The sequence below is a fragment of the Anolis carolinensis genome, chromosome 1 (assembly GCF_035594765.1).
Source record: "Anolis carolinensis isolate JA03-04 chromosome 1, rAnoCar3.1.pri, whole genome shotgun sequence".
In the NCBI taxonomy this organism is placed as follows: domain Eukaryota; kingdom Metazoa; phylum Chordata; class Lepidosauria; order Squamata; family Dactyloidae; genus Anolis; species Anolis carolinensis.
In genome coordinates, this window is record NC_085841.1 from 31,070,466 (window position 1) to 31,083,472 (window position 13,007).

Genomic DNA, 13,007 nt, shown 5'->3' on the forward strand with positions numbered 1-13,007 from the left:
ACTCCCACCATTCCTCACAGCCTCAGGCCCTTTCCTTTCCCCCCTCAGCCGCTTAAGCGGAAGGGGCCTGAGGCTGTTAGGCATGGTGGGAGTTGAAGTCCAAAACACCAGGAGGGCTGAAGTTTGCTCATGCCTGATCTATACTGTGGAATGAATGCAGTTTGACAGTACTCAGGGCTACAGGTTCCTGGGAGCTGTAGTTTGACATGGCTTTTCGGAGGAGCCCAAGAGTGCTGTTGGAGACTCTCCAAAAGCCAGAAGATGTCCCAGGCAGCTAAAGTAGAGCCACACTGCATCTCTTCCACGGTGTAGACTGGAGAGATGCTGCGCCCTGGGTCGGCCCCCTGTGAGTCTCCCGAGCAGCAGAGAGGAAGCTGTCCGCCTTCCTTGCAACGCCCGCCCTGCCCTCCCTCCTTCCCCTGCCTTACCTGCGAAGCCCCTTCCGATGAGGAGCTCCTCTGCAAAGCCGGCGGCGCCAGGGACATCCTGGCCGGGGAAGGCGCCGAAAAGACTCGAAGCCGAGCGCCCAACGCGTGCGCCTCGGGAGGAGGAAGAGGAGCTCTGTCTGTGTCTGTTGCGTCTGAATTCGGAAACCCCGGGTAGGGACGTCCCGGCAGCCGGTTCCGCCCGGTTTCACAGCAACCCCCGCGAGACCCGGTCCGGATTATCCCTCGGGCTCCCCTTCCGCGCCGGAGACAACGCAGGAAAAGCCCTGCCGAAGGGACCCGGAAAGCGCCGCCTCCGCCTCCTCTCCTCCCTGGATGGAAATCACGTGGCGGCCTTGAAACCTCGGGAGGGAACTTGGGGAGCTGCACCTTCTCCTGCGCTGGAGGCGAGGAGGGAGCCCTGGAGTTTGGGAGAACTTCCAAGGAGCCCGCGCAGTCCAAGCTGCATTCATTCTACTCCAGGCATGGGCCGACTTCGGCCCTCCAGATGTTTTGGACTTCAACTCTGACAATTTCTAACAGCATACCGGCTGTTAGGAATGGTGGGAGTTGAAGTCCAAAACACCCGCAGGGCCCAAGTTTGTCCATGCCTGCTGTAGAATGAATGCAGCTTGGACTGCGCGGGCTCCTTGGAAGTTCTCCCAAACTCCAGGGCTGTTGTACAGTATAGAAGAAGCAGTCTTTGGTGTCCCTTGGCTAAGGCTCGGCACGAGACTGAAGGATCTGTTCGCTCTCCCCCGGGGATCCTTTTGGAAATGGACTCTTTGCCTTTCTTTTTAAACCAGGTTTGGGTAAAGTGTGGGCAGGATGTGGTCCGCCGGTTGGTTTTGACCGCCTTCAGTCTCTCAGGCTGGTAAAGGAAGGAAGGAAATAAGGGAGGGAGGGAAAAAAAGAAAGAAGGAAGGAAAGAAAGAAATGAAGAAAGAGGGAGGGAGGGAGGGAGGGAGGAAGGGAAGGAAGGAAGGGAGGAAGGAAGGAAGAAAAAGAAATAAGGAAGGAGGAAAGAAATAAATAAGGAAAGAAGGAAGGAAAGAAAGAAAGTAGGACGGAAGGAGGAAGAGAGAGAAGGAAGGAAGCAAGGGAAGGAAGGAAGGGAGGGAGGGAGGGGGAGGAAAGGAGGGAAGGAAGAAGGAAAGAAAGAAATAAGGAAAGAAGGAAAATGAAGAGAAGGAAGGAAAGAAACAAAGAAGGAAAGAAAGAAGGAAGGAAAGAAGGAGGGAGGGAGAGAAGGAAGGAAAGAAAGAAAAAAGGAAGGAAGGAAAGAAAGAAAGAAAGAAAGAAAGTAGGACGGAGGGAGGAGGACAGAGAAGAAAGGAAGGAAGGAAGACGGAGAAATGGAAAGGAGGGAAGGAAGGACAAAAGAAAGAAAGAAGGAAAATGAAGAGAAGGAAGGAAAGAAACAAAGAAGGAAAGAAAGAAGGAGGGAGGGAGAAAAGGAAGGAGGGAAGGAAGGAAGAAAGGAATGAAGAAAAAGGGAGAAAAGAAAAGGAAGGAAGGAGGAAAGAAATAAAAAAGAAGAAAAGAAAGAAAGAAAGAGGGAGAGAAGGAAGGAGGGAAGGAAGAAAAGAAATAAAGAAATGAAGAAAGAGGGAGAAATGGAAAGGAGGGAAGAAAGAAGGAAACAAAGAAAGAAGGAAGGAAAGAAGAAAAAGAAGAGAGGAAGAAAAGAAAAAGAGGAAGAGAAGGAAGGGGGGTAGATTAATATGTTGTTGAAGGCTTTCATGGCCGGAATCACTGGGTTGCTGTGGGCTGTATGGCCATGTTCCAGAAGCATTCTCTCCTGACGTTTTGCCCACATTTATGGCAGGCATCCTCAGAGGTTGTGAGGTCTGTTGGAAACTAGTCCAGTGGGGTTTCTATATCTGTGGAAGGTCCAGGGTGGGAGAAAAAACTCTTGTCTGTTTGAGGCAGGTGTGAATGTTGCAATTGGCCGCCTTGATTAGCATTGAATGGCCTTTCAGCTTCAAATCTGGCTGCTTCCTGCCTGGGGGAATCCATGTAGACAATTTCAATAGAAAGGAGGAGACCATGAAAATGAACAAAATCTGGCTACCAGTATTTAATAATTCTAAAATCAGGACAGTAAATAAGAAACAACACTCAGCTACAGGGGAATTCCAGACAAGAAACAATCAGGGCCACTTAATCACCTCCCAACAAAGGATTCCCCCAGGCAGGAAACAACCAGACCTTGAAGCTGAAAGGGTTTCAGTGCTAATCAAAGTGGCCAATTGAAACATTCACATTTGCCTCCAACAGACAGAAGTTCTTTCTCCCATCCTGGACCTTCCACAGATATATAAACCCCACTTGCCTAGTTTCCAACTGACTTCACAACCTCTGTGGATGCCTGCCATAGATGTGGGCAAACAGTTTGGAGAGAATGCTTCTGGGACATGGCCATACAGCCTGGAAAACTCACAGCAACCTGGAGATATATTAATTTTTCTCCTTGAAGTCTCCAGAAGTGGATTTTCACCTCTAAGTTAGACTGCCACCCAGCACTCTTAACATTAAAAACATTTTTCAAAATAAACAGTTTTTTTTTAAATAGACTAATTGAATTGGAAGTGACCACAAGCACCATCCAGTCCAATACTGTACTGTAGAATTAGTGCAGCTTGACACCACTTTACCATCCATGTTTCAATGCTGTGGAATCCTGGGAGCTGGAGACTGGTGAGGCATCAGCCCTCTTTGAGAGAAGGGTATAGACCAGAGCTTTCCACACTTTTCATATGGGTGGCACACTTTTTAGACGTGGTCCTTGGAGATCTCGTCCAACTCTAGCGAAGTATAGACTGCCTGGGATTCCCATGGGATATCCCTCTCTGGAGGGTTTTGAACCAAGACTGGATATCTCTCTTTTAAACCTTGCAAAACTGTATTTTTTTCCTTTTGGGGGGCATTTTAACACTCATTGTGGTTCTCCACCCTTCGTCCCAGGAGCACCATTTTGTCCTAAAGCTTTTGAAGGATTGCACAAGAAAGCAGAGGACCAATGCTAAGGAGACCCTCCTTGTTCTTCTGTTTGTCAGAACATGTTGTTTTCCTTGAGCGAGTGGAGTGGCACATTGTAGGAAGTGAGAGAGAAAGCCTTGACAAAAACCCTGGCCAAAAATACATTGGCACTGTCACTGTGGTCTGTGGTGGGGGCACCGTGGACCAAACCAGAAGGGACAGAATTGGAGTAAAAGGGAAAAAAACATTACAAAGTCTGGCAAAAAAGGAGTGCTTTCTAGGTAGCAGTCATGGTGAATGCATGCATCTTCCAAAACAATTAGACTTATCTTTATATATGCAATTTTGTGGTGTCTTGGTTTTCAGGCCTGTTCCTAGGGTTCTTTGGGGCGCTGATCCAGAAAAATGCATTGGATAGATCACATTAGCTCTAGTTTCTTAGATATGGTCATCATGGTTTTCTTGAGTGAGTAGACTGGTGGATGCCATATGTTTTGTACCTCAAAAACTAGAGCGGATGGAGAGAAACCTGTCACTATTTTTAGAATCAGCAGGTCAAATATACAGAGAAACAGAGCTAACAGTTGAAACGCCAAAATGCATGTTGATCAGTGTTATGAGCATTAAAAAGTAAAAATAGACACAAATTAACTTGTTCCAGATTAAAGCTCATTTGTCTATGAAGTTCAACAGGGACAAATGCAAGATACTCCACTGAGGCAGAAAAAAATGAAATGCAAAGTTACAAAACAGGGAATGCCTTGCTCTACGTGTGAAAAAGATCTTGGAGTTCTCGTGGACAAGTTAAACATGAACCAACAATGTGATGCAGCAGTTAAAAAAGCCAATGGGATTTTGGCTTGCATAAATAGGAGTCTAGTGTCTAGATCCAGGGAAGTCATGCTACCCCTCTATTCCAGACCACACCTGGAATCACACTGTGTCCACTTCTGGGCACCGCAATTGAAGGGAGATGTGGACAAGCTGGAATGTGTGCAGAGAAGGGAGACTAAAATGATCAAGGGTCTGGAGAACAAAACTTATGAGAAGCGGCTGAAAGAGCTGGGCATGTTGTTTAGCTTGCAGAAGAGAAGGCTGAAAGGAGACATGATAGCCATGCATAAATATGTGAGGGCAAGTCATAGGGAGGAGGGAGTAGGCTTGTTTTCTGCTGCCCTGGAGCCTAGGATGAAACAATGGCTTCAAACTACAGGAAAGGAGATTCCACCTGAACATTAGGAAGAACTTCCTCACTGTGAGGGCTGTTCAGCAGTGGAACTCTCTGCCCCAGAATGTGGTAGAGGCTACTTCTTTGGAGGCTTTTAAGCAGAGGCTGGGTGGCCATCTGTTGGGGGTGATTTTCCTGCTTCATGGCAGGGGGTTGGACTGGATGGCCCGTGAGGTCTCTTCCAACCCTATGATTTTGAGTCTATGAAAGCCCATGCTGCCAAATGTGCAGCAATCTATTTCCTACTGCACCTTGTCTTTTTTGTGAAGGCCCCTTCTAATCACCTATTGATTAATAAATATCATAGAATTTTCTTAGGCAAGGGATACTCAAAGGTGGTTTGCCAGCTTCTCCCTCTGAAATATAGACTTATTTTTTGTCAGTCTCCCATCCAAGTTCTAACCAGGACTGATCCTGTTTAGCTTCCATGATCTGATTTATTTTACTACAAGGATGGGAGTTTCCAGTTAAAGATCTTAATTCTGTCACAATCAACTCCACCTGTTATAGAAAGAAAATCAAGCTGTTTCTGATGTATGGTGATCCTAAGGCCAAAATGATCACAGGGTTTTCTTGGCAAGATTTATTCAGAAGTAATTTGTCATTGCTTTCCTCTGGGGCTGAGAGAGTGTGACTAGACCAAAGTCATCCACTGAGTCTCATGGCCGAGCAGGGATTTAAAACTTGGTTTGGAGTCAGAGTCCAATGCTCAAACCACTAGTTGCTGGCTCAGAAAGTAAATAATGTCCTTAAACAAAAAGTATACAGATCTATAAAAGGCGATAAGGATTTTTTTTTACTTTTTCTGAATATTTCTTCTAAAAATTAAACAGCATGCAAGTGCCCACTTAATAATCTAAAAGAATGTTAAATATTGGAAAGACCAATGCTGCAGTTTTCCTTTCTTCCATCAGACCCAAATAATGGCATTGGCACTGATATATAATATAGGAAGTTGATGTATATCAAGTGGAGATAATTTGTCAGATTTCAGATGCTTTAAGCCATGTTTCTCCTAATTCTTGACTATATTCTATGGGTGTAAGGGCTTCTGAGAGTTGTAACTTTTCAAGGTTTCAGACATGATCCTTTCCCAGCCACAACTGGAAAACCCAAGGACTGCAACTGGAAACATTTGCATGCAAAATGTGTATCTTTATGTGTTTCCCCCCAATGGGCTGAAAAGAAGACACCACCCAGTCTCATTTTCATATGAAGTGACCACATCACAACTTCAGGTTATCATAATTCTTGATGTTATGAGGCTTTCTAAAGTGACAAATAACATTGAAGCTGCATATCTGAAAACTTAATAGTCTGTGTCCCTACTAATAGTTTGTTCAAAATAGTTGTGGAACTATTGGGGGTAAATTAATTTCAGATGGCAAACAGTGAAAATGCATTATATAGAATATCTGTGATCCAAAGATCCTTTGCTTGTCTTGAATGGTAGGTATACCCATCACATTATGTGAAATGCAAGCTGCTATCTTTTGTGTAGCTCTCCTGTGGCAGACTTGAGCTATATTAAGAAAATAGCCAGACGTCTTCTGATGCAACACCAGTTTAAGCCCAAGTTAAGTTAAAAATAAAATAAACTTGAATGTTGTAACATTTCAAGCAAAGGAAGGATTTTAGACTTTTTACATTGACTCCAGACTGGAAAGCTGAAACCACACATGTAGCTGAAAGGAGAATTTTCTCAATATAAATGAAACTGTTGCATATTATTTGACACATCTACCATGTAAGTTTTCAGAAAGTAGCATTACTTTGCTTAGCAAGGTTCTTTATGCAGTAGGTCCTCCACATTTGTGGTTTTGACATTTGTGGATTTGATATTCTCAGATTGGAGTAATGTTTTTCTAGCAATTGTTGGGTCCTCCTGGTTCAAATATGAGAATTTCTTCTGGAAATTGGCCGTAGAATTTGATCATAGAATTGAGCTGGAGGGCCTAGATTCACAGATAGATGTTTTCCCATATTTAAAAATTAGTGTTTTAAAATCCCACTTTGGCCAAGGTCTTTTACCCCAACCCCAGGAAATGTGGAGCACTGACTGCATATTTGAACTTCCATCCGATTTGCCTCTTTAAAGCCAGTGTTACTCTTATCAAAACTGACTGAATATTTTCATGATTCGTGCTTGAACCAATCACTGTGCTGCTTATTTGTTCAACTTTCTTCTCCTAGCTCTTTTAAATTCTTGCTTTAAGCTCCAATAAATAATTTCATGTCACTCACTGTCAGATCAAAATGCTTCCATGCTTCAGTTTACACATTTCAATTAATATGTCACTTTCTTTCAGTATCTCTGGGATGTCAGATTGCATCATTGCATGGCAAGGAATTACCCATCATAAGTAAGCAATGTTTGATGTTTCTACATAGCATATTCAGCTAAAAGGCATTGTGAAGCAACCTTTCTGGCTTAAATAGGTTTACTATAACAAGCAAAAAGCAGTAGCGGGAACAGACCCTTGGAAAGTTCAGGCAGTACTATTGTGCAAGTGTAGTGTTTGTCTCCAAACATTTTATCTTTAAGGAGAAATAATGAGATCTCTGTGAAAAGAAGCTCTGCCTTAAGCAAAGAATTTAGTGAGAATTCTATTACTAATAAAATTTTCATAAACATTTGAAAACTTGATTTTCGATTTTAATTAAAGTGCCGTCACTTACATTTCAAGGAAGCATGTATTAAAGATTCATTTGATCAGTGACAGAATGGTGACATCAAAATTTAGAAAATCTATTTTTAATTCAAGCCATTGGTGTTCATAATATCCACCTCTAAAAGAAAGTTAGTGATCAATTTCTTTACTAGGGTATCTGATGTAATAATCATCTTATGTGTACATAACAGAGAGCCCCCTTAGTAGAATCGGTATAGCAGCAATGTTAAATAAATAACAAAATACAAAAATACAAAAAGCAGTATTTTATTAGCCAATCAAAATGCACCAAACACATGATGCAAGCTTTTGGATCTCTATTATAGTTTTCAATCAAAAATCAGAAAAAAGTGATGATGTTTCAGTTACATTTCAGCTACATTTTGTCTTAGATGTTGTTTCATTTGGATGTTGTCTTTCTGCATGGACAATGAAGTTAGCCCTATGTAAATTTTGTTCATTTTCAAGATATTGCTATGTAAGAGACCTCATTACAATCCAAAAATTGTGACAGACAGCTATGCTGTTCACCCGCCTCTCTGCTCCTTGAGAAGGGGAGAAATGGTGTACCTTGGAGTGTCAAATTTGCAGTGGAAAACAGGATTCTGGTCACTTGCCTCCTTTTCTCAAGGGAAGAGAAAGGAGTGCGATTTTAGTCATGATACATTTGCATGGAGTCAGTTCTGCTGTAAGGAAAACACAGTTCTGATCCTTGGCATTGTTCTTATGGAAAGAAAATGCATTTTGAAGTTTTGGAAGCATTGGAAAAGTGGCAGATTTGCAAGGAAGCAGTCTGGCCTAAAAAGTGTTCTTCTTCAGGAGGAAGAAAGGATATGGTAATATTTGGATGCATGAGGATGAATGAAGGCATATGTATAATGTGAATGCTGAGTAAAAATGTAATTCCCCTTTGTTAACCAATGTAACTATAGATTGTTTGTGAATTCAATGTAGTTACATAGAATCTGTATGTCTGTATGTCTATTGCCATTCTTTGCGCAGAAGTGTAAAAGTTTTGATACTCTCTCACACTAAAAATTGTTTAAACACCAGATCTAAAGATGGTTGCTTGGAGAATTCATCAGATATAATTTTTAAATTTTTTTGTCTCTTAACATGCATTGGACAAACAGGAGTTACTGGAAAAATGAGATGCTTAAAATCTCAACAACCTCTGAAACATGGACATCATCGAATATAGAAATTGCCACTTTGATTTGCATAACATATATATCATCGCTGACAATGGAGGCCCAGATCACTGCCATAAGTAAGCAGGCCTTTTTCATCTTCGCCAGGCAAGGAAATTGGCATCCTACCTTTCGACAGAAGCATTGGCAACAGTAATCCATGCAAGTCACCACTAGGTTGGATTATTGTAATGCCTTGTATGCCGGCCTTCCGAAGACAAAAACCCATAAGATCCGAATGGTCCAAAATGCAGCGGCCAGGCTGCTAGCGGGATCATCTATAAGATCCCATATTACACCCATTCTGAAACAACTGCATTGGCTACCAATAGAACTTCGGATCTCTTACAAGATACTGATCCTGACATTTAAAGCTCGAAATGGCCAAGGACCATTATATTTTAGGGACCGCCTCATTCCTTTTTTCCATCAGTGGTCACCTCGATCCTCCCAGAAAAATCTCCTATACGTACTGGGCCCTAGGGAGGTACGCCTGGAAGCTACAAGGCGTAGAGCCTTTTCGACCCATGCTCCAATTCTGTGGAACTCATTGCCTCCATATGTTAGAGCAATGTCGGAGTTGCGACCTTTTGTAAAAGCGCTCAAGACTTGGCTGTTTGGTTGTGCATTTAAGTAAATCAGATCTAATTTGCCAAAAAGTCACTGTTAAATGTTTTTATGTTGAATGTTTTTATATTGTGGAATGATATTTTAAATTGTAAGTCACTCGGAGCACTCTGGTGAAGAGCGACTAATTAAGAAATAAAGTGAAGTGAATAAAGAAAGTGAATGGTCTGGGTGTCAGCGGGCTGCTGTCCCCGCTTTCATCCCTTCTTTCTTTTCCTTTCCTCTTCCCTTCCCCTCTCCCTTCTCCAGCTCTAAGGATCTACCTCACACTGTCTCCATGGAAACATGGCTCTTTGAGATTCCTTCCTTCCCTTCCCCTCATACACGTCACATTTCTTTCCCTGTGACACCACAGCCTTTTCACCTAGAAAGCGCTGATCCATCACATAGCATTAGCCAATCCAGTGACATCACAGAGGGCTACTTTACCTAGCCTTTGTGGTACAAACAGACATACTTTGACTTTTGTATAGAGAGATGGAACAAACAGCCAATACTGAATATGTTTCAGCAGCCAAAGTTCTCATGTCATGGTGTGAACAGTATAATAAAATGTGTAGTTAAATATGTCACAAAGACAGAAATGTGAATTGAATTGAAATCCAGTGAAATTTTCTACTCTCTCTTATACAAAAACAAACTATTTCGGGGGAAAGGCTTTTTTTTGGGATATCAAGTTCATTGCTCCCTTGCAAGTTTAAAACCACTGGTAATTCCTGCTCTTGGATTTTTATTTTATAATGGCTGTTTCTTTATTTAAACTATGCAGACATAGATTGCCCTTGCTTTAGTACTGTTTTCTATATACAATTTTTCAACCCAGCAGGTGTTTTCAAAACTAATCAGAAACATTCCGGTGACAATTTTGATGCTTTAAACTAGAATTTGAATATAAATACAGCAGTTAAGTCTTGAGAAGTATGTGTATAAAAAGAAAGCTTTATATACAAATATACATTTTACAGAAGAGACAAATGTACAGAAAGCAAACACTACTCCACTGAGACACGTGTTTAAAATAAAATTTCATGAAAGACATTTTGTTATTTGATTAGTTACTTTATGAAAAATCCAAACAATAATAATTTTACTCACATAAAATCTTTTTGCCCATTTAGAAACAATGCTTTCCCCAGTAAAACTAATTAGGATTTTTTTTAAGTAAAAATGAAAACAACACTTTAAGTGCTAATTTTGGAAATTCCAAAAACTAACCTTTTTAGTGCAGTTATGGTATATAAATTAATGAACTCTTAAAAGATAGGGGATTCAGAATTTTGATAGACAGGGGAGGGCAGGAGATTGAGCTTTTTTTAAAAAAAGACAGAAACAATTAATCTACAGATGCCTCTATGATAGTTTCTGTACAAGCCAAAGCATTATGTATTGTTTTAAAGCAAGCACAGAGACATATAGTGGCAGCTCCTAAGCATGTAGGTCCAGCAATTCCAACTCCAGAATTGCCTCTTTGCAGCTTTCCTTGGATATATGTCAGCTTAGCACCATCAATTAAAAGGTTATAGTTTTAAAGAGACCTAGAAAGCATCATCACTCACTTTTAAGAAAACACAGATATATATCTATATGGAATTCACCTGAAGAATAACATAGTTTAATTTTTTCTCACAAGAATTCTAGAGTAAGAGTGCTTTAAATAATTGCTAAGCAATACACAGAGTAGTGGTCAGAATCCTATTAGGCAATTAGGATTATGTACCCTATAGTTATGTATTTACAACTCCTTTGTAGTTTTTAGTAGAGATCGTGAAAATCGCAATGGGATTTTGCTGACCAAAAAGCAGCAGACTGATATTCCCATTCCCTCTGTATGAGTGACAGAGGCCTTTTCCTTGATCGAGAAAGAGAACACCATCAATCCCAGTAACTGCTAACCAGTAAGTAGGGTTTGAGAGGTGGATCTGGAGAGGATCCATTACACAGCTCCATAGTTACGGTGTTACATAATATGCAATGGTCATATGGGATCATAGCTATTAATCCTAAACTGGCTTTTCTCGGGCAGACACTGAAAAACCAGTATGTGTATTGGGGGCCCTTCTGATTTAATTGTTTTAATACCAGACAGAAATATGCACCACTAGACTGTTTTAATGTAAAAGCAACACTTTATGGGAGTGAATATTTCTTTTAGCATTTCAAAAGCAGGTATATATATCCAAAGCTGCTTGAGAAAACCAATTGTTTGGCAGCAGATCTGGGACTGGGTGATTGAGTTTCCACTAAAGAACAATTTTGAATTAAGATGTTATGGACAGAAGAGGAATGATTCCAATAAATACTGGAATAAAAAATCAGTTGCAGAAGAGAAATCTGGGAACAAAACAGCAGGTGTGAAGAATAAGTTGCCCTGTTGAATTACAGCCCTTCCTCCAAGTCCTTTTTAGATGTTTAGTGAAAGATCCATCTGCAACAAGGCATATAAATTAGATTTTAAAAATGCAGACCTATGTTGTGATCCACATAGACCTTTCACATGCACTTTAGGCACTGGGCATTTGTAACTGGGTTGGGACCTTTCTTTCCTTTTTCTTTTTTCAAAAAAGAGCAGATACTTTGTGCAAAACTGCTCCTAAACACATAGGACCACATGAAATCTTATCCTTGGATGATGAACCAGAATCTTGAGCATCCTAACACATAGCTTTCTACACTGTGCAATTACTCACTGGAGAATGACTCCACCTTTTGTAAGAAACACAAGGTTTTGTTGCTGCCCATTTTGCTATAATGCAGTGACTATGCAGCAGCTCCAGGTTTCCATTTTGAAGAAAAATGCTCAAATTTAATTCAGAATGTACATAAGCACTCAATGTAATATTGATGAGAGTTATGAGAATATCTAGCAATGTACTCCTCCACACTACCATCTGAGATCTGTGTCACTGTACAGTTTCCAGATGACACCACTTCGGGTGCTTTGGCAGTTTGTGCTTAGTTGCTGCAGACAAATTCATATAAAAAAGAGGAAGCTTATGAAGCCATGCAGTTGTTCTCAGGTATAGAGACTGATCTTTCTTCGTCGAAGCGGATAGCGATCCTGTGGGGAATGCAATGGTCTCTTTATTTTGAGCAAAACAGAGTTACTAATAGCAGTTAGTGGGGGTATGACTTCCACTTGTGATGCGAGGTCTTTGACATTGATTTTGGTCTCTTTTTTCTCTTCTGAGACATAGACAATTTCTTGGTGGACTTTGCACTGTTCCAAAGTTGGCTCCAGAGACAGAACTTTTGAGAAGCCTTCTGCTTTTCCCACAAGAACCGACATAGACTAAGGTCATGTGCATAAAGGGGTGGAGAAAAAAAAGAGAAAACATTTAAGATATCAGAAATTAGGTATTATGTATTGGAATTTATAAACTTCAATTTATAAAGGCAATTTAGGTCGGCATGTAGAATTTAACAAGAAAAATCATAACTCAGAAACTAGTCAGGTGGCTGACAGAATAAAATTTAATTTCTTCTAGAGAATTACATATGCAGTATTACAGTTCCACAAAACCTATATGCTTATATTTTCTGCAGTCACAATAATAATGTATTTTAATAGCATCAATGCTCCATATTCCACAACAGTACAAAGGCGCTCTCAGTGCTATAGGTCAAACTATACAACTCCTCTCTTGGGTTTCAAAGCCTAGGCATATGTTCTGTGTTCAAATAAAATTTGACCGGAATGGAATTAGTTTCTGTTGTCATCAAATAAAATAACACTTTATTTATAGGCCGCCCTATCTCCCTGAGGGGACTCAGGATGGAGTTTCTATACAAAGAAGTATAAAACTGTTCAAAAATTAAATTAGACTGCTTCATGTTAAATTTTTGGTATTTCAAATACAACACAAAAAAACTAGTAATCCTTAGT

The 13,007-nt window shown here is 40.7% G+C and overlaps 2 protein-coding genes across 3 annotated transcripts in view; both read right to left on the bottom strand.

The window, feature by feature from the left end:
- Nucleotides 1-11,071, bottom strand: part of batf3 (basic leucine zipper ATF-like transcription factor 3) — a 24,434-nt gene extending 13,363 nt beyond the window's left edge. The window contains exons 1-2 of the mRNA XM_003216013.4: nt 11,018-11,071; nt 429-899 (exon numbers count right to left, since the gene is read on the bottom strand). Of these exons, the coding sequence (XP_003216061.3) occupies nt 429-899; nt 11,018-11,071 (525 nt within the window). The remainder of the gene's footprint in view (nt 1-428; nt 900-11,017) is intronic.
- nsl1 (NSL1 component of MIS12 kinetochore complex) overlaps nt 10,044-13,007 on the bottom strand; it is a 22,669-nt gene continuing 19,705 nt past the window's right edge. For both annotated transcript variants that reach the window (XM_008125831.3, XM_003216014.4), the window contains one exon: nt 10,044-12,413. In XM_008125831.3, coding sequence (XP_008124038.1) covers nt 12,229-12,413 — 185 coding nt within the window. In that variant the 3' untranslated portion in view covers nt 10,044-12,228. The remainder of the gene's footprint in view (nt 12,414-13,007) is intronic.